This window comes from Lytechinus variegatus, chromosome 4 (assembly GCF_018143015.1).
Source record: "Lytechinus variegatus isolate NC3 chromosome 4, Lvar_3.0, whole genome shotgun sequence".
Lineage (NCBI taxonomy): Eukaryota > Metazoa > Echinodermata > Echinoidea > Temnopleuroida > Toxopneustidae > Lytechinus > Lytechinus variegatus.
This window is the reverse complement of record NC_054743.1, coordinates 49761178-49783028: the sequence shown is the minus strand read 5'-3', so window position 1 is coordinate 49783028 and position 21851 is coordinate 49761178. Positions and strand designations below refer to the sequence as shown.

General features: G+C 37.2%; 1 protein-coding gene across 1 annotated transcript; it reads right to left on the bottom strand.

The window, feature by feature from the left end:
• Positions 1–145: 145 nt before the first annotated feature.
• Positions 146–19016, bottom strand: LOC121412738 (N-acetylated-alpha-linked acidic dipeptidase 2-like). The gene is made up of 18 exons (XM_041605506.1): positions 18791–19016; positions 16594–16762; positions 15608–15745; positions 14593–14724; positions 13704–13890; positions 12624–12714; positions 12123–12218; positions 11706–11791; positions 10918–11037; positions 10388–10470; positions 9950–10013; positions 9076–9143; positions 7540–7631; positions 6519–6609; positions 5303–5561; positions 3809–3890; positions 1165–1251; positions 146–571 (listed from the first exon to the last, which is right to left on the bottom strand). Exons 1-18 carry the CDS (start codon positions 18985–18987, stop codon positions 361–363), a joined length of 2253 nt encoding a protein of 750 aa, XP_041461440.1. The 5' UTR covers positions 18988–19016; the 3' UTR covers positions 146–360.
• Between the last annotated feature and the right edge of the window lie 2835 nt (positions 19017–21851).

The window sequence follows — 21851 nt, the reverse complement described above, 5'->3', positions numbered from 1 at the left end:
CCTCGATCGATCTCTTTATTTCTATTCGTCTGTTCGCTTTCTCACCCTCACCCTTAATTCTTGAATTTTATTTGTGTTCCTTACTGTAAATCACAAGACAATACAACATCAGAAATTAGCTACCATCGATTCAAATCTGATATAATACCGAGTATACAATTTTTTTTTTAATTACAAAAGTCATAAAGATTTCATTCATAATTATTATATTCCCTGAATCATTCACATATCAATAAAAGAGGAAATTTTAATGGGAGGATTTAGGCATAGTAAACAAAAAAACGATAGTGAGAGATTTAATATGGAAAATTAAGTAATGATAAACGCAACGTATACGTATGTACATTAAAATCTGTGACGTCACCACGACGTCACATCTCGTAAGACAGACGTGCCAGCTTCGACAGCGTGTGTTAGAATGGCGACCTGCTGGGCCACCAGGTTCCAGCGACCCACTTGATCGGGATCATCGTCGATCTCGTGCAGGACATCGAGGATGGTGGGAAAGGTTCCCGATGGCACCTTCTCCGTTGAGCGCCCCTGTGTCTGCCGTCCGGTAAAGAGTAGATGCCTGTGGAACGATAGTAGTAATAAATCTCAAGATTATATCACTGACATAACGAGCCATAATTTGAAGGGGCATAAATAACATTTTGGGGTCAAAATTTGTTAAAAGCTACGGGTGAACGACGCAAAAGAAATATCTTTTACTTTTTAAATTGAAAGTTTCATTTTGTGATAGAATTCGCGTCTTGTCCTCTACCCCATTCCTTCAGTTATATTGACCTGACCGGAATCATGCATTTATAATTCTTTCATACACACTTCTATTTAAAAGTACAAGGTATATGCATGCCTTTACTTTATCACTCATCTTGAAACGATACAACGGGCAAATCGTGAAATGTACACGATTATGAATGTGGTTGCTTTTCTTAGGCTAAGCAACGAAATTGAAAAATCGAATTCTCTGCACTCCTTTTATCAGTTCTAGCCAAAGATTTATCATAATATCACGTTTTATAATGTTTCTCTCACAGCTAATTGTGTTTGAGTTAAAACGAATTTGACGCCAGTTAGAACTTTCTTTTTATTTGAAAGATGTTTGCTTGTTTTTTCTTCTTTTACTGAAAGGGTTTAATTAAAATGATATGTATCATTTACCTATCGAGAGTTTCGCCGGGTAGATCACCAAGAAAAGCTTTGTCCAGTGACATCATTTGGTCATTGACCTGCCTAACAGCTACCGTACTGAAATACACAAGGAAAGGGCATGAAGAAGAATGATCGATTGGGAAGTAATTAAGTCAACTGGGGAGTGAGTTAAGTAGAGGCAGGCGCGTAGCCAAGGGGGGGGGGGCGGTGGGGGCGGTTGCCCCCCCCCCAAAAAAAAAAAAAAAAACGTCCCCAAAAAGAAGGGAAAAAAGGAAAAGGGAAGGGAGGAAAGGGAAGAAAGGTAGCTTTGTGTGGTTTTTTTTATTCTTTATTTTTTCTCAAAAGAGAAACTCCTTCACTCTTCTTGCTCTAAATTTATATACGAATTCTGCTTCCGCGCTGCGCGCGGTTAAATGACAATATTAAAGTTTTCCATTGTTTCCCCCACCTTTTCTCTAACCCAGTTTTTCCACCTCAGCTACGGCTTCTTGCCAGTTAAAGTTAAAATTGTATAGATTAGGGCATGAATTTGAGTAAGGTTAGGCCGAAGTAAATATATGAAGTTATCTTTTTTTTCAATTGATCGCGCAACTTCTGGTCTGGTCGGCTCCGAGCGGGTAAAATCTTTATATCAGTTTCTGCCGTCACCTCCATAAAGTCAACTTCTCCCGCTTTTCAGCTCATTACTAAACAACCATAATTTTGGGGCAAACAGGTTCCTAATTTAAAAAGAGGAAGGTATGAAATTCGTGTCGTATTAAATAAAAAAGTACAATATTTTTTATCAAATTGTATTAAACTTCGTCATTTCCTTGTATACATTCATCTCCTGTCTTGTTTTGCGCCCTCAGTTTGAAATTTTGAATGACACTTTAGTTTCTTTATATTCAAAATGAAGCGCTTCAGGATAAGTCACAAAAAATAGGCTTCCTTTTTTTATAGATAATTTCAATAAATCACTGAAGTTTCAACTTTTTGTGCACCATTTTCCTTGTAATGAAGTTCAATAATCTTAGAAAATCAATGGAATTAGAGCCGATTGGATATTAGAGATATCTACATTTGATGAAACGTCCGCCCTTTGAAATTTCAGAGTTTCACTGCTCTGCGCGGGGAGGAATATCTTCATCTACCATTCTTCTCCTCTGTTTTGCGAGTTAAAAATATGCACTGTTGCTAAATTGTTTGTAATCAAATCTGATCTTTCCAAAAAAAGTATTCAATATATCTTTGAGAATACCCTTTTCTCGGGACCCTTTTTATGACAAGAAACATTAATAAAACGCTTTAGCTTCGCTTCGCGTGGAGTTATTATCATTTTAATTTCCTTTCCTTTTCATTTTAATTAATGAAACACTAAACCCACCCCCTAGGGAGCGCGCTTCGCGTGCATTTACCGCCCCTCCAAAATGAACTCCTGGCAGCTACGCGGTTGAGTGGAGGGAACGATCTAAGTGAAGGGAATAGTCGGGTGGTAACAAGTAAAAGACTCGAGGGAACGAGTTGTAAGTCGAGGGGTATATGCATGGCATAAGTTAATGAGTTAAGTGGAGGGAACGAGTTATGAGTGGAGGGAACGAACGATAAGTCGGGGAAACGAGTTATCATTCGAGGGAATGAGTTATCATGATAAGTCAAGTGAGCGAGTTATAATTCAAGGGAACAAGTTATAAGTCGAGGGAATGAGTTATCATGATAAGTCAAGTGAGCGAGTTATAATTCAAGGGAACAAGTTATAAGTCGAGGGAATGAGTTATCATGATAAGTCAAGTGAGTGAGTTACAATTCAAGGGAACAAGTTATAAGTCGAGGACATGAGTTATCATGATAAGTCAAGTGAGCGAGTATAATTCAAGGGAACAAGTTATAAGTCGAGGGAATGAGTTATCATGATAAGTCAAGTGAGTGAGTTATATAATTCAAGGAAACAAGTTATAAGTCGAGGGAATGAGTTATCATGATAAGTCAAGTGAGCGAGTTATAATTCAAGGAAACAAGTTATAAGTCGAGGGAATGAGTTATCATGATAAGTCAAGTGAGCGAGTTATAATTCAAGGGAACAAGTTATAAGTCGAGAGAATGAGTTATCATGATAAGTCAAGTGAACGAGTTACAATTCAAGGGAACAAGTTATAAGTCGAGGGAATGATTTATCATGATATTATGAGCGACTTATAATTCAAGGGAACGAGTTATAAGTCGAGGGAATGATTTATCATGATATTATGAGCGACTTATAATTCAAGGGAACGAGTTATAAGTCGAGGGAATGAGACTGGGGGAGAAGGGAGGGGACGGGTGATTGCCGGTAAGGAGTTTAATTGTGATATTTTTCCCCATAACAATCATGTCACTAAAAAAATTGTCATATTTATAGGACAATTTAACCTCTTTATAATATTCAGGATCGTACTCCACAATTTGACAAATTCATATTCGACGAAGTTTAGTTTCATAATCACCGTGTGAGAAATAAAAGGGGCTTCATTTTCTTTCCTAAAAAGATTAATTGAGGGTATGTGATAGTTATGCTTATTGATATGTTTTGAATATCACTTTAAACATTAGCTTTGGTTCACTCCTGCCCCATTTTGCGCTTTCCTCGATTGCGTTCACATGTCTATTTTTTGCCACAAAAATGAAATCTGATTACCTTTGTGTGTCCACAGATTGAAGTCTCTCTTTAAATTGCGAACAGGTCGTTGCAAACTCAGCAATCGCTTGCTCAAGAGGTTCTGAAATAGATTAAAAGTACATCGGTGCCATCAAAACGATTATGTTAGTAAGCATATATAGTTCTGGGAAAATGATTTTTTAGCTTAATATTGTAACCAAAATGTAAACTGATACCAGAAACTTAAACAGTTGCTTCTCGGTTGAAGGCCCTCTTTATTTAGCTTAAAATGCTACTATTACAAAATGTGTGCTTTGAGTTGTTTGATCAGTTGATTAAAAGAAAGTACAGTCGAAATGGTTGCCATAAGACTACATATGAAACCTTTATGCAGCCATCACATTTCAAAGTCGACGAGTATACAGGTCGAAATGTTTTGTGATGTTTTTTTGTAAACAATGTTACCAATCGAATGAATTTCCTTTTTGAAAACTAATAATTAATCATTAAAAAAGAAAAGAAGCAAGGTTCGACAACAGCGTGGCAAGAGCAACATCTCACGAGTATGCCCTTAAAAAAATCCATAATTGACCAAAAAGCGAGTTTCACAACATTTATTTTATCAATCTGAAATCACTTCAAAAAGGCTTTGCTCAACTTGAAACAAGCACACTACTTCACGCAGATGACGATCTCGTGGTGAAAATATCAGTTTGCACCAAAATACCAATTTAGACATTAAGTGTCCTTTTGTATAGTTCGGCCGACTCCTGTGGTTTTCAATAAAACAAAATAAAAAAAACCTTTCCAATTGGGGCACACACTGAAGAAAGGATGGTTTCAGTACCCGGGGGGGGGGGGCACTTACATTGACGAGTGGATACTATGCGCGACCAAAAAAAAAAACACGTGAAAAGGATGTCCTTTTCACGATATGGCACGTTACGTACGTAACGTGATAGGGTGTCAAAAACACACAAATAATTTCGCTAGGATATTACGTGTTTAGGGTCAAAATTGCAGGGATGATAAAACAAAATTAAAATGTTTTATAAAGGATGTCCTCTTTGCCCCAACACTTCGTGTTTAGAGTCCGATTTGCGCGAGATGTATAGAACGTGAGTTCGTACTAAATCAAATAAGGTAAAGCCGACGACCGAAGGACCCGTAACATCATAAACATTCCTGTACTTGTTTAGGGGTTCATTTCAAGAGTATCGTTTTGTTTCCAATACTTGTTAAGGGTACGGTTTCACACGCCAATACTTGTTAAGGGGTGCATTTTCAGAATATGGAAATTACGTGTTTAGGGTGTTTTTCGGGACCCCATGGTCGCGCATCGTATCCACTCAATAGAAGTGGCCCCCGGGTTTCAGTACCTAATGAGTGTGGGTGTGTATGGTGTGCGTGTAATATGATATAAAGGAGAATACATTTAGACTCTCCGAATGTAAATCCCTTGTCGTTTCTTCTTTTTCTATAAAATAAAAAATATGAAAACGAAGCGGAAAGTATACTGCAATAGGCATATACCTAGTGAGATATCGTGCGCTTCTATATCCCTCGCCTGTGACGTGTTTTTCAGATTCATCCACATCGATGTGAGATCATTAGAATAAGCCTCGACGTCAAACGGCAACACCACCCTCTCCGCCAAATTTCGCGCCATTTCTGCGAAGGTCCTTGCTATCGCCTGATGGTATTTGTACTCGGGATCGATGAATGTATCCATTAGTCGAACTGTCTCATACGATGTGTGATAAAGCGAGTAGAAGTTGATGTTGTATGTTTTCTAGAAGAAAGAGAAATTATATCGCAAAAATGATAATAAACTTGCTGAGCGAAATTGCACATTCGCGACCACTCTGATTATAAGAACCTTAACAGACCCCTGAATATTTTTGTACGTATAATACACTCTAAAAACACTGATTTAAATTTTACCCAATATTGGGAAGAAAGGGAACATGCGTGTTTGCTGGGTATTATTCAACCCCAGCATATTGGGCTATTTCAACGCAACATTCGGTAAAAAAAAATGCAAAATAAGCACCGTCATGCATGTTCGCATTTCAATATTGGGTAAATCCTTTTTAGAGTGTATGTGTTTCATGATGATTATACCCGCTGAGATGATTTGAGAGAAAAAAAATAGAAATCATATTTTTCTCTCACTGAAGAAGTAAGGGTATAATCTTTAACTAGATTAATTCTCTCCTTTCCAATTCCTTTCTTATCTTTTTCTTATTTTATTCGTTTATGAAGTCATAGATCATTAATTTTGCTACAATTAATTGGAACGGCTCCACAGGGGACCGCCTCTGTGTTATGGCTATTTTCGCATGCGTATTTCAATTTATGGCGGAGATCATTGAATTCTCGATTTATTTTCATTCGGTCAAAACATGTCCTTTGTCTAGTCTATCTGTCTAATAAAGATATACATATACCTATCTATCCATCTACGTGTTTATTTATCTATCTATCTCTCTATCCGTCTACCAACCTATCTATCTATCTGTCCATCTACCTACCTATCTATATCTATCTATATAGTCCTTCTGTCAATCTTGTGATCCCCCCCTCTTCCCCATGTATTCTATCGATGTTTCTCCAACTTTCTCGACTAACATCTTCTTTCATTCCCAATCTGTTCCCAAGTTTTTCCGTTCTGGTTTATTTACATATTAATTTATTTATACATATTTATCTACACATAAATTACATACATCTACAGTTTTAAACTCACGCGGTCATAGAAATAGTATCCCATGATGCACGGCACTCCCAGTCTCTTCTCGAAGCCGTAATAGTCGCTGCCACCTCCGATGTGCAACACCCTGGTGAAATATAATGAGAGGCGGGAAGATGGAATGAAAATGAAATAAAAGCAAACAGCAAAATAACGAGACAGACATAATCGTAGACATACAGTATATGTAGGCGTGCAGATATAGAAGGAGAATTAATAGAGAGAAAAGGAATGCAGCGAAAAATTCAGTTGTCTAACGTCTAAAGGCCACCGGACACCTTACGACTGTTCGCGATCCGATTTTGTTACAAATCACATTTTGCTCATTTTCTGAAAATGTGAACGGAACATATCATTTAATTTGAGGTAAAAATTAATTGAAAGAATACTGATATAACCATTTTGAAAGATTGCAAGCCTTTATTTTGGAGTAAAGGCCAAATATGTTTCAAATCGTAGCCAATCATATGACTGCTATGACGTCATTACGACTAAATATTAACTTTGCTTTTATTCTTAGAAGGATGATAGCATAGTCACAGATTTGAAAATAGGTATTCGTAGGATGATTTTGAACATTACACAGTAAGATATTCCAAGTCTCAATATTAGCATCAAATTCTACTACGTTTTATTCCAAAATTGAGTCACAGACCAATCGTAAATCTGAAATAGCCCTTGTGAGTACTGACGAAAAAAAGGGAGAAATGGGAGGATGCGAAGTCCCATCTCCCCCCCCCCTTCCCCCACTCTGTCTCTCTCTCTCTTGATTTTTAACCAATTACAAGTCTGTATTGGAGACTTGCAACGGGTGATACATCAGGGCCCCGTCTTACCAAGAGTTACGATTGATCAAATCAATCGTAACTCTATGGAAATCCATCAGTGTCATGATTTTTTTCTACAGGAAATTTGCAAAATGCCCTTTGTAAATTGATTGATGGGATCTATCGTAAGTCTTTGTTAGACGGGCCCCGGAAATCGCAAACAAAAAAGAAAACAAAGCAAACACGCTCACTGGGGTAATTCTGGATTATCTGGATCCGGCTCACGTTCTACCATAGTGTCGTAAACGGTTTTCCGAGTATCCGATGGATCCGGATCTGGAATCTGATTGATTGGAAGTCAATTAAGAGGAAAGGTGAAATTTGTTATGATTTTTTTTAATGGTTTGAACTCAAAATGAGTTATTGGCGTTCTCAGATTTAAGGAAGGTAGTTGAGGGTTTCTGCCCCCTCCCATTCCTAATGAAATTAATTAATAGATACACAAAATATTGCTATAATTCTTTCAGTTAAAGCTATCTCATGATTTTCATCAAATCTCCTTTCATATCGGAATTACTGTAATGCCGGTAGTGGTGGTGGTGGCGATGGTGATGGTGTAATGATGATGACGATGATGATGATGATGATGATTATGGTGGTGGTAGTGGTGGTGGTGTAGATGATGATGATGATGATGATGCTGCTGCTGCTGCTGATGATGATGATAATGATAATGGTGCTGGTTTTGCTGGTGGTGGCACGGTGATGGCGATTATTATGATGATGATGATGATGGTGATGATGATGATGGTGATGATGATGATGATGCTGATGACGATGATGATGAAGTTGTGGAAATTTAGATTTATGCCGCAACTTATATGACGCAGTCAGTAATATCACACTGCGTGCTTGAGCAGCACAGCAATATACTCCTTTTCTTGCACATGCGCGTAAACACACTATCGTTGTGTTGGAGGTTCCGGTAATATAGGGATTTTTCGCTCAAATACGCACGAAGGGTTCAAATACATACAAAATGTATAATCATATTGCCAAAATGCCCTTGATAAAAAGACAATGAACAACCAAGAAGTCTTTGTCGAAAACAGCAGTTTCGTCCTGTACACTGGACGAACGGCAGAGGGCCTTTTGCAATTTTTCGTCAGCTCCGAAACTCCTGTTCCGGTCCCGGGGGGGGGGGGGCACTCAGTATATAATGCATAGTGGGTATGTGCCGCGGAGGGGACCCCCATTTTCACACTCAAATTTCCGTTCCAAGGCATAGCATTTTTGCCTTGTTGAGAAAAAGAACAAAGAAAGCCGCTCCAAAGCATAGCATTTTCTTCTTATCGAGAAAAAAGAAGAGAGAAATCCGCTTCAAAGCTTCGCATATTTTTCGTTACGCCGCTCCAATCGTATTGAATGAGCCGCAATTTTGGTGAAAAACGGCCGCAGAGCTCCCCCGGCGGAGGCCGCGCTAGCTGCATCATGCACACATGACCGTTCCATAGGGATGCATACGCACTCACACGCTGGCGATCCGTTCCAAGGACCCCCGTTTTCACAAACATTTGTCGTTCCGAAGCCCGTTCCGAGGACCCTCCTTTTTACAATAAGCCCGCTCCAAGGCCCCCGTTTTTAGTCTCGCCCGCGGCACACCCCCACCACTTTTTTGGTCGAGTGCCCCCCCCCCCCGCGGGTTCCAGTTCGCCAGTTTTCGACAAAGACTACCTGCTTTCTTGAATCAGTAGTAGCGATAACCCCCCCCCCCCCTGTAAAAATACCTTTTGCGTCGCTTCATATATAATCGGCCGTAGATGTGGAGTTGCCGAGGACCGAAGATAAAAGGTATCTGATACACAGAAAAGAAAAGTAAAACGACAATATATAAAATCAATATTTTCAAAATAATGCCTTCGCCGTTCGGAATTTTCTGAAGTTGTCAGTAAAATGCAAAACATGTAATCTTAAAGATTTCTACTGAATGGGTACTCCGGCTGGAAATAATTATAAAATATAGTGCAACTCAACAAGTAAAACACTTAAAATTTCATCTGAATCTGATAAGAAATAAAGTTATTGAATTATAACTGGCAATATTTTGTAAAAACAGTAATATGCACATCGTCATAAATACATGTTGTACATGTTGGTGTGATATGTTTCCCTTGTGACAACAAAAGTTGCAGCAATGATTATCATTCACGTTATATCAGTTTTCACTTCATTTTTTTTTTGCATTACTGAGGGACAAACTTGAATAAATATCAGTTAAATAAAATACAAAAGAATAAGTCGGGATACGACATCATCGGTTTGCTCATTGCATATTTATGAAGACATGTACAGAAGAGTTTCCCTAAATACTGCTAAATTTTAAACGATGATATTCCTTGTCAGATTTTTGATGAATGTTCGTCTGAATTTACTTCATTTTAATGTTTAAATCGTAATATTTTCAGTCTGGAGTACTCCTTTTGATTGGATATTGCTTCTAGAGCAATGAAGAATTGACTATATGTTCATGACGTTGAGGGGAGTCCACGTTTTGACGATATCTTATTGTCGGGCTAAAATCTTCGTTCCACCGTTCTTATAAGGTTTGTCAGTCCATCATTCATTTTTTCTAAAATTAGTTTGGTGAATATATTTACCTACCCACGACCCCCATGTCCAAATTAAGATAAGTTACGACTCTGTCTGCTAGGATTCGGTTAAATTCCTGTATGAAAGAAAATGAAAATAAAGATATGTGGCCATTTATGACAATACGAAATTAAAAGATGTTGGCCTATATTACTACATAAAAACTATCAGTCTTTAAATGATGTACAGTTGTGCTCAAAATTTAGTGGGGGGGGGGCAAGAGGTCATTACCACATGCCCCCCCCCCCCCCTCAACCAGGATATCTTTGAAAACGGAACGTACAAGATTTGAATTTGAGGATCTTAACCTCCATGAGAGTTAGTAGTTATCAACATTTAACATAAAACTTGCACTTAGTTTAATAAAAATGTTACTGTTATTGTTGTTATATTTTGTTAATGTTGTTAATGTTTTCATTGTTATTGTTATTATTATTGTCATTATCTTACCTCAGTCCATTCAATCGAACCGATCAATCCATATTCCTCTCCTCCAAAAGAGCAGAACATCAATGTCCTTCTCGGCCTCCATCCTTGAAAAAATAATACAAATTCAATTATATTCATGCCAAGGTTTATTGATGTAAAATTCTGACATTAACGGTTCATCAGCAAAACAAAAGTTTTTTTCTCTCTCTCTCATCTGTTTTCGGTTAATGTAATAACTAATTTTTTGTACTATGTTCTAAGGAGTTTCATTTCAGAAAAGGCAGTTATTAAATAGAGGCTGAGATCTCATCTAATCTGCTCGAAGAAAAAACAATGTTATAAAGCATTGGGGTAGATTCGTGACGTGAAACAAGTGCTTTGAAGTACAAATACTCGCATACCTATAATATACATATTTATTATATGTGTTAAATTTGTTTTCTTGTGTTCATCCGGACATTCACCCCTCCCAAACACAAACCAACATATATTCTATCACTGCATGCTGTAAAAAATAAAGCCTGCTGCATTGAAAATCGTCGTTCTCTTACCTTCTCTTTTAAGTTTTCCAAAAACTCTTGAAATCTCAAGAACCGATGCGGTCCCACTGGTAGGATCGATAGAACCCAAACCCCAGGCATCACGATGGTTCCCAATTATGACGTAACGTTCTGGTGATATGTCAGGAATAACAAAAAAATTGTTTGTTTTAACATAATCCCACACTATAAAAAAAAAGATTGGGTGAAAATTTAAATTTAACCAGTCCGAGGGTAATTATATGTCCAACCAATTAGGGGCATGAATTTTACCCGATGCGGGAAGCATATTGTACAGTAAGTTTAAAAAATAAGCAGCAATTACTTTAGAATGGGCAAAATTTTCATCACACTGGATAAATAAAAAGGCCCCAAATAAATGCCCAATGTTGGTTGGATACAAAATTACCCTCATGGAGCATTTTTACCCAATATGTTTTAGAGTGCACTCTAACTGAAATATTATAGTAGTATTAATAAATATAGCTGGATTTTTTTGGCCGGATGACACAAAGCGCTGCCATCATTTTTAGCTCTAGCTACTTACAAAAGAACAAAAGTATGTAACATCCATAACAAGCAGAGTAAAATCGAACATAGAAGGTTCTATGAAGCTCCTGCTATGACTATGAAATATTGAAAGTTAATACTGGATTTAAAAAAAATCTTTGGGTATGGTTTACGATATCATCTGTTATGTTGATCTAAATTTACATTCTTTGACACAAAACTAAAACGTTTACCGCCTGACCAATTGGAAATATTAATCTAATAAATAGATTAAGTCAGATTTTTTTTACCTGGTTCAATAGCCCCTCTAATAAATCCGACTGTGTTGTAGATAGTATACTGGTCTGACACGGAGTTGATAACCACTCTCGTCTTCCTGAATAAAACGAAAAATGACATTTAAACATTTCGGGGGTTTTAATGTCCCCCTCAACACTTTTGCAAATTGGGATGTTGTATTTCTTCATACATTCTTCATCAGTTTCTGTTTAGTTACACCCCCCTCTCCCTCTGTTTCTCACACACACACCCACACACACCCACTCACAGACACTCTGAAAGGTGGAAAATCGGAGGGAATTGTTTTTGAAACTCACCAATCATGTCGCTCTTTTGCCTATTTTCACTGTGTTTTCAACATTTCCGAAGTTTATTTATCGTAAATTTGATCTTGATATGAAAATGTATTTTCTTTACTTGTAACTTACATTCCTTGATATGGGGCGCCAAACCCTGGACCCACCGGGTAAGTAGTGTTCAAACCGCCACGCCAGCTTTCACGAGGAGAATGCCCAGCCAACGCTCTGTGAGTCCGCGTGCAAAGAATAGATGCATCTATTACAAAATGTAAGCCTTCTTGCTTGTTAATCTTAAAATACTTTGCTATTAGATACTGAGAGGTATTCGACCTGTTTATCACAATATTTATGACAGCAGTAGTAGTGATAACAATTTTGATAATGATTATGATAATGATCATCATCATATTATTATCACTACAATTATTCTACTGCTATTGATAATGATAAGAAAGGTAATAATAACAATAATGATGATGATGATAATAATGATAACAATAATAATAATAATAATAAATATTAGTAATAATATCACTGATAATATTGAAACCAACAAAAATATAATATTGATATATCATATCAACAAAATTGTTGACAGTTACAATTGCTCAACTTTTCGTTTTTACTCACTTTATCAGTTTCTCTGCATCACCGTATCCTACAGGATGAATAAGAACTTTGGGCAAGTCGGTTTCGTTAACAGATCTCCTATAGGCAAAGTCTTTAAAGATATACACAAAGGGTTATTGCTTTACTTCAGTATTTTATACCTGAAAGAGTAATATTTTATGACATATGAATGGTCCATTTTGGCATGTTTGGAGTTTAATTTTATTGAAAAATCTATTATCCCGGACCCGGTATAGGCCGACTCTTAAACTTTAGATCCTTCCTTTGTCCCGTATCAGGAACTTTTTAACGTTACTGGAAGAAGCCGAAGAGTGTTAAAAGTCACATTTTGTAGTGGGATTCACGTCTTTTGTGAGTGCATTTTAGCTCCTTCTGGAGTAAACAGTGTACTTTTTTAGACATTTTCACTCCAGAATTGGTAGGGTTTTCCTCACCATCAAGAACCCCATATTGTAGAAACCATAAGTTCCTGAGTTCCTTTATGTTGAAGCAAAATAGCTGCTTAGAACCCTATTTAAAAATCTTAAAAAGTTCCAAAAACGAGTCAAAGAAAAGTTCTAATCAGCTGTGGCGGATTTAGCTTTTTGCCAAGGGGAGGGGGGGAGGGTGAGTAACAAGTCGGTTTTACCGGCATGGACCATACATAACTTGACCCAATAACGATGAGCTGTGAGGTAATGTGTCCTTTAGTATTAAACAACATTTGTTTGATTCCAAACTGGTTTTGTTTCTATATTTCTCTTGCGTGTACATATATGGATTCGGGTTTGGTGTTAAATTAACACCAGTGTTTTTCAGTGCGGTATCCATCATAAAAATGTGCTAATGGCGCAATTTAAAAAAAATAAGAAGAAATTGGAAACCTGCTAAAAAGGGGAAAGAATAATAATTACTTAAAAGTAAAGCGGTACGTATAAAGTCACATAACTAATCCCTAGTGTTCTAAGCAATAGAAATACGAATCATGAAACAATCTTTTGTTTTAAAGATAGAATATGAAATGTTGATAAATTTATGGAATATGGATAAATAATTATGAAATATTATTTTTCAAAAAAAAATAGAAAAGGATTTTTTTACCTCTCGATGGGTAACCAGGGGTCAGTGGATCCCCAAAATCCTTTTTGACCGAACCCCTCTGCCCCGATGTGCTAGGTAGGAATTTGCCGTCAGGGTAGGGAAGTCCTATTTCTGGGCCGACGCCATAATTCGCCGGGTCCGTATACATTAGAAGTGCCACACAACCAAAGTCGTAGGCATTCGTTGCCTAGAGAATGATATGTGTATCATTAATATTGAAAGAAATATATCGGCCTTGCTTGTATTAGCGCTGCATTTGAATAATTTGATTTTATTTTTAATTCTTATATATTTTTTTCTTTAAAGGTAAGGGGTGGCTCATTCGGGAGGTGATAGAAAAAAAATTCAAAACTAAATAAAGCGCAGACAGCTATAACAGGCAAAAATATATGCATTTGTGGATTCTGATCTATCAAAACAGATAAAGAGTCATCAATGAAACATTTAATACATCGATTGCATGATAGATGACAACGACAAAATAACGCTGTGGGGCAAAGCATAAAATATGAACTGCGCATAAAGATCCATGTTTAGTATTTTGTGCACATCGTTTTGGCTCATCAAAGATAGCTACACATCGAAAAAACGGCACCCCACCTACAATTGGCAAACCAATTCATACGTACACATGTAATAAGATAGATCTGCAATCAGTAATGCATTTTAAATTGATTTCTAAAATCAATTTGCTTTTGGGACCGATCGACGTCATTGGAATTTTATGATATTGGTTGCAAAAATTTTTGTACACTGCAAATATAATTAGTTATAAACTCTACCATTCGGTGTTACTAGTTGTATTATCAGACTAGGGTGCTATAATGTTCAAATTAAATGGTGTGGTTCTCTCGGAACACCGATAATTTTAGACGGTGATGATACCTACCTTGGTATACCATCCCGTCCCTCCGTGTCGGGCGATGACGATCTTCCCTGTGAAGTTAATGGTAGGGTCCAACTCATCCAGTATGTACTCATAGTCCTCAACCCTTCCATAATTTACGTAAACCAAGTCCCCCTGCAAGTTTGTGTGAATATACATATATTATTATTGTTGTTGTTTTTATTACATGCACCAACACAACCAAAACTTATGTCAACTTAAAGGTCAAGTCCACCTCAGAAAAATGTTGATTTGAATCAATAGAGAAAAATCAGACAAGCACAAAGCTGAAAATTTCATCCAAATCAGATGTAAAATAAGAAAGTTATGACATTTCAAAGTTTCACTTATTTTCAACAAAATAGTTATATGAACGAGCCAGTTACATCCAAATGAGAGAGTCGATGATGTCACTCACTCACTATTTCATTTGTTTTTTATTGTTTGAATTATACAATATTTCAATTTTTACAAATATGACGATTATGACCTCCTTGCCTGAAGCACAAAATGTTAAAATAATGGAATTCTACGTGTTCAGGGAGGAATGAGACTTCATTTCAAATGACAATGACGAGAAAATAAAAATATTTCATATAATAAAATACAAAAGAAATAGTGAGTTAGTGATGTCATCAACTCTCTCATTTGACTGGCTCGTTCATATAACTATTTTGTTGAAAATAAGCGAAACTTTAAAATGCCATAACTTTCTTATTTTACATCCGATTTTGATGAAATTTTCGGTGTTAAGCTTGTCGAATTTTTCTCTTTTTATTCAAATCAAGTTTTTGTTGGGGTGGACCTGTCCTTTAAGCCGTTTCCCGTCAGTGGTCGTTATCATAGGTTTCAATATTATATACTGCTCTGAGCTCAGTGTATAATACACTAAGCTCAGAGCAGGATAACGATAAAGGGGGTAAACTGTCTATATTTTTTTGCTCTAAGATCAGAAAACCAATCTACTCCCTCCAATATATCTTCATATATATTTTTGGTGTGGCTTCTAACCACTTACCGTCACATCTCCTGTAGCCGAGTATGCATTGAATGGCGGAGGAATATCAGGCTGTAATAATTCCTCTTCTCCGAATGGATCCTCCCTCAGCGCTGACTGAAATGCAACATTCCCATTGGCTGGATCTACGATTTGAACCTGGAGAACAGAGACGGATAAAAGGTCGAAGCTGATCCTGGTGGACAGGGGGCACCCCATGAAAATATTAGGAGTAAAAATTTTGAATTACCTACCCCCTCCCCCCTAGTTTGGAAGCTTTAAAAGTTTTATATTTGTGCAACGCATTGGAAAGCACCATAAAACCATAAAACAAGCCGATGTTTTTGGACATTGATTCTTCCACTCCTCCCATCCAAAACATGGACCAATGCCCCTAGTATGATTGATTGATTGATTGATTGATTGATTGATTGATTGATTGGTCGGTCGATCGACTGATTGATTGATTGATTGATTGATTGGTCGGTCGATCGATCGACTGATTGATTGATTGATTGATTGGTCGGTCGATCGATCGACTGATTGATTGATTGATTGATCGATCGATTCATTCATTCATTCATTCATTGAAACATACACTCATAGATAGATAGATAGATAGATAGATAACCGCCGGTTGATACTTATACTGTCTAAATTTGCATATTTTGCTTGAAAATGCTATTTTTAAAAACGGATTTAGCACATTTTCTTCGGTGTGCGTTTCATTTTCGACATATTGATAATATGTTTGGTCACATGATGCTATTTAAACCAATCAGCATACAGGATTTAATTTATATAGGATATAGATCGATCGATCGATCGATCGATAGATAGATAGTTAGAAAGTTAGATAGATAAATAGAAAGATAGATAAATAGATAGGAAGATAGATAGATATTTATACTGCTAAATATGCATATTTTGCTTGAAAATGTTATTTTTTAAAACGCATTAGAATATAGTCAATTTATCAATATATCAATAACACAAAAACACATCACCTTGTTAGCTAATTCTTCATTGTCTGGTGATGGGGGATGCTGAAGATAGACCTTATACGAGACCAACTCGGCAGAGTCCAATCCTTGATCCAGCCACGCCCTCCTGATGTCATCCGCCCCTTCCCTGTCGGCTGGTGTCCCAGCAACATGCGGTTTCCGAGCGTAATATCTAAGACCACAAACCAAATTGTGTATGATCATATTTCTTTTCTGATAACGAACAATGGCGTGTGTGGGTGGGGGTGTGGGTACGTGAGGGTGTGGGTAGGTGTGGGTGTGTGTGTGTGTGTGAGAGTGTGTGTGTGCGTGCGTATAAACACAAGTGTCCTGAGTCTCTGAGGAAATTGGAGGGTACTCCGTGCGGTCATAATTAGAGAGTAACATGTTCCTAATATTGAGTTTAAAACTCCGAATTCATTTATTTATAATCTACTTTTGTTTTGGCCCCTATTGATATTAACTTTAAAGGGCGAGTGAACTGTGTGTGGCCTCTCATTGACTGTGTGTTATAAATACATTGTCTTAAAATATACTTTTCAGATATCTACTTTTACTACAGAGAATAAATTGACATATAATTGTATTTGTATAGAGAAACTAAACTGTTTTGAGAGTGAAAGTAATTGTTTTGCTACTTGGTTACATAATTATTGCGGAATAGATGCAGTCGTTGATTGGCATGTTATCATTCAAGTGGGTCTATATTGCTAGACTACATGAGCATAATGGGTCAGGAAATGTGCCCAGGATGAGCAGTTGAGGACTCGAGATGGTGCTATTGGTTCGTTTCTGCTTAAGCTTGTTCGACCCCCACGGAAATTCATACCAGTATGGAGAAAATGGTATCCATGGTAACTATAAACCCGAAAAGTAAACTCCTGAAGTATAAGGATTTACCACGATGTTTCCACTTTTTCTTCGAAAAGACACATTTTCTTTGCTCCTTTTGTGTGTGTGTGTTTTGACCCTCTAGATGAGTATGCGCCTTAATCGAAAAGGGTGTATCCTTTTTCCATTTACTCCTTTTCTCTGTCTCTCTCTCTCTTTGTCGCGCATGTGTACGCAAATATATTTCAGTGTCCCTCCCAATTTCCGAGCAATCTTGTCATTGTTGCTGGTTTTGTTGCAATAGGTCTAACTAGTAAGTTTTGACTATTGCTTTCTTACTTAAAGTTACTTTTTATTTTCACTGTAATCTAGTTGTTTTTCAGTGGGGTATAACTTTCAGCTTGGAAGGTGATAGTGCATGGGAATCGAAATTCGAAATTAAGTCTTTGATGTCAATATTATTGTCTGGCCACATCCTGGCCGGTAAGCGCGGAAATTAACTACGTCCATGGTGTTGACGACTACATCAGTAATCATTTACTATTACGGACCAAAGGGCACTATATTATGGGAATAAAATCGAGTTCACATACTGTTTCGATGTATCCAATTCCACTATGTACATATCGTTAATTACCCATTGTGATATTTGCAAAGTTGATATACGATCTTAAATGGGCAGATCTAGCAGGCGGTTGAGGGCTAGGAACTCCCCCCCCCCGCCCCCATATATATGTTGTCAAATTTTATATTTTTCTAAATTCTCTATTCATGGTGGTGACCTATCGTGATTTTTCGCTTCCCTTTTTTTTTCTTTTTGTTTCCATAATTTAATCAAGTCTCTATTTCCATGTTATCATGTGTTATCATTAGATTTTTTTTGGGGGGGTGCATTGCAGAAAATTTGCGTGCAAAGTACTGACGCCAGCCGGTCAATATCACTGATCTTCCTCTGTTTACCGCGTTGTTGATGAATGCAAGCACCAGGAACAATGAAGACATAGGTCCTGAGCAAATTATGTTTCATAAAGTTATAAAAAAATGTTTCTTATGTAATATAACATAATATAATTATGATATAATATGCCATTATAGTGAACAATATTGTCTTCTTTCCCACTATTTTTCTCTTCCTTTCTCCCTCTTTTCTCCTTTTCCCCGTTTTTTGTCAGCCGATGGGGGGGCACGTGCCCCCCTGTAGTTACGCCACTGTCCTAAACCCAACCTTAAAAATAACATTAAAAAACATAACCCTAAAAAATAAAATTAAAAAAATACATTGCAACCTTAGCCCTATATCTTAGACGAAATAAAGCCCGGAGCAATCATCGCCAGAGCAAATGTCTTGTCCCTGATATGGTTGTCTTACCTGAGATTAGCCTTTATATTCTCGGCACTGATTTCTTCCATGATACGGTCCGCGATGCTTTCATCCGGTTCGCGGGTCTCGGGGTTGGTGTACTCCCCCTCCCCAGGGGCGCTGAAATACCCGATCAGCACCCCTACCCCAATACCAACACACAGGGTCGTCACGCCGACTACCACCTGAACCGTCCGAGGATTCATCCTGATCAAAGAATGAGCCCGATGCTGAAATTGTTTCGTTCATGGGGTATAAAGTTTATGAGGGTGTGTATATACTGTGTAGACCGGGATTGGACTTTGCTTGCATGGATCTGATAATAGGCCAACTAAAAAAAGTAATCAAAAACAAAAACAATGATAATTTATCTAAAGATAAATTAAATTCCATACCATGGAATTTATCAAATTAAATCAAATTCTATTCCATGGAATTTATCAAATTAATATCGAACAGGCCAATTTATTATAATACTAGAAATGCTGCAAATACGCACTATTATGAAACTTTCATTTTGGCACATTGATTTTTGACAGTCTTCCACTTCATGTCCAAACTTGCCTTACATTTCAATCTGTGGAGCGTTGTGGCCCAGTGGATTAGTCTTCGGACTTTGAAACAGAGGGTCGTAGGTTCGAATCCCAGCCATGGCGTAGTTTCCTTCAGCAAGAAACTGATCCACAATGTGCTGCACTCAACCCAGGTGAGGTAAATGGGTACCGGTAGGAAGTAATTCCCTAAAAAGCTGTGTGCGCTATGAACGCCTATATAGCTTTAAAAGGAGCGCCTTGAGCACCTAACAAGGTGGATATGTGCGCATTATAAATACCCTATATTATATTATTTTTTTTCAATCTTTTAAAAGACAGTGCAAACAACTTAGCCACACATTTTATGACCTTTTTATACAAGTTATTTTTCCTATTTGTTAACTAGATACAGCCAACATTTTCACAAAGGGGGGGGGGGGTGTCTGTGCAATAGAGAATTGTCTCGTTTTTATTTAATTGATATTTTACCTGTTACTAATAAGAATATTGTAGTATTATTTGATTTGTTTCTCAGTTTGTACACTTTTCTATTTTCATGTCAGTAGCATGATCATTATCGCTATTTCATTTTATGTTAAGGTTCACGTAGTTTACCATTTTCTTATTGGCCGATTACGATTCGGAGGGAACCACCCCCCCCCCCCCCCTCCCGTGTATCCGCCAGTGCCTTCAGTAATTTTATTCTTGTTCTAAAACAAAGAGAAAAAGAGAAAATAAAATAAAAACGTACAGGAAGAGATATCTTGGCCGGGCCATTGTTTTTGACGGAGCTCTAATAGAAAAATTATTTTAGGTTATGTCACCATGCGTCACTCAAGTACAATATGTAGCGTTACCTTGCCAATAGAAGGGTACAGCATAATTAGACCCCAATCGATTTAAAATTATATTTTTTGTTGCTGCCGGCGAAAGCAATAAACATGATGAAAGTGTTTTGTTATTGACGACTCTATATTCGACAGACACAATGTGAGAAAACAAAGCGAGCACCCCCCCCCCATTCGCAAGTACATAAATATACAAGAAAAAATACAAAAAAGATATAGTGTCAAAAGTAAATAATATGATATAACTTTATAATGAGCAGTAATTTCTTTTTTCCCCTCTTAGCTTTACTTACTTTCTCCCTCTTTTTCTCCAGTCCCTGTTTTTTTTTTGGCAAGCCGATGGGGGAGGGGGCACGTGTCCCCATGCCCCCCCCCCTTTACGCCACTGGTCCCCAACTCTTCCACTAGTCAAATATTTCTATCAACTTTTCTAAGGTTTTCCCAAGATTGGACAAAATGAAGTTATTTTACTTTCTTCATGTTCTTATATAATGAGCGTTAGATGGCGAACTGCATTATATGCTAGCATATTGAAAATATATACACAACAACAAAGTAAATCCCCCTAAATTAGATTGATGTAACTTTTGAACGGAATAATTTTGAAATATGATATTTCGTAGGTGGTTATCTATGCAACTCCTTGGGAAAATGAGATTGATTGGTTCAGTCATGCATGAGTAATCAAAGGTTGAATTAAAAATGACCATTTTCAAAAGTCACAAGAGTCGTTTTGCAGATTGTGTTTATACAAACTGGGGCAAAGGTTGTTTTCAGGTGAATTTTATGATGTTAATGTTGTTTCACTATCCATCATTTAGCCACTTCACACAAAACTTTGATATCATATGTTTATGGTTAAGCGAGCACAGTGTTTTGTGACGTATCATCATGGCAGTATCCCCTACAACTTTTTAAAACATATTAAAATTGGAAAATGTTGTGGGCTTCCCCAATTCATCGCTCCCACCCCATTTTTAAATTCTGGATCCCGGCTGATTTGTCCATAAACTCAACTGATCCAGAGAAATTGTTAGGGAAAGAATACATTTATGCAGTATAAAGAGTATTCAAGTTTTCGAATGTGCTCACTCAACAATGAAAAAGTAAAAAAAAAAGTTCGGAAAGTGTGTCGTGATAAAACTGATGGATGATAAGTACAACAGCAATTAGGTCATATTTGAAACCGAGTTTACCCCCAATTATTCACTTTATTATACCCCCTCAAAATGAGTCTGTGAAGTTGAAAATGCCCCTCTTCCCACTCTGATGCATGCTCACTCATCCATAAATATCGATGTCATTTTTGCACAGAATTCTGACCATAGGTTGATAAACATAACTTGCTAAAGACAGCTAGCCTTGAGAAAAAGTTCCACCAAATTGAATGAGGGGTCACTTTCTGCACCCATAGAGTACACAATGTTTATGAGAGAAGAAGTCAAAATCTTAACAAAAAATGAAATGAGGGTTTGTTTCATGGACGATTTTTGTTACTTCTGAGAACAATTTTTTCATGATACTTTGCACATGTCTTCAGATAATCATCCAAAAGGCGCGCACATCAAATAATCTTTCGGTACGGCACAGAGTGGGGCCAAGGCCTTAAACTTTCTTCTCATTTTGCATAATATTCGAAAATTGTGAATGTGCTCACTGAATCATTAGACATCGGGATTTTCATAAAAA

Bases quoted from the DNA above. Each gene is read 5' to 3' on its own strand.
- LOC121412738 (XM_041605506.1), bottom strand. From the start codon at position 18,987: ATGAATCCTCGGACGGTTCAGGTGGTAGTCGGCGTGACGACCCTGTGT. The intron at 10,014-10,387 runs GTAAGATAATGA...TCTTTCATACAG, and splicing joins GTTCGATTGAATGGACTGAG to GAATTTAACCGAATCCTAGC. The intron at 5,562-6,518 runs GTGAGTTTAAAA...TCTTTCTTCTAG, and splicing joins GATACTATTTCTATGACCGC to AAAACATACAACATCAACTT.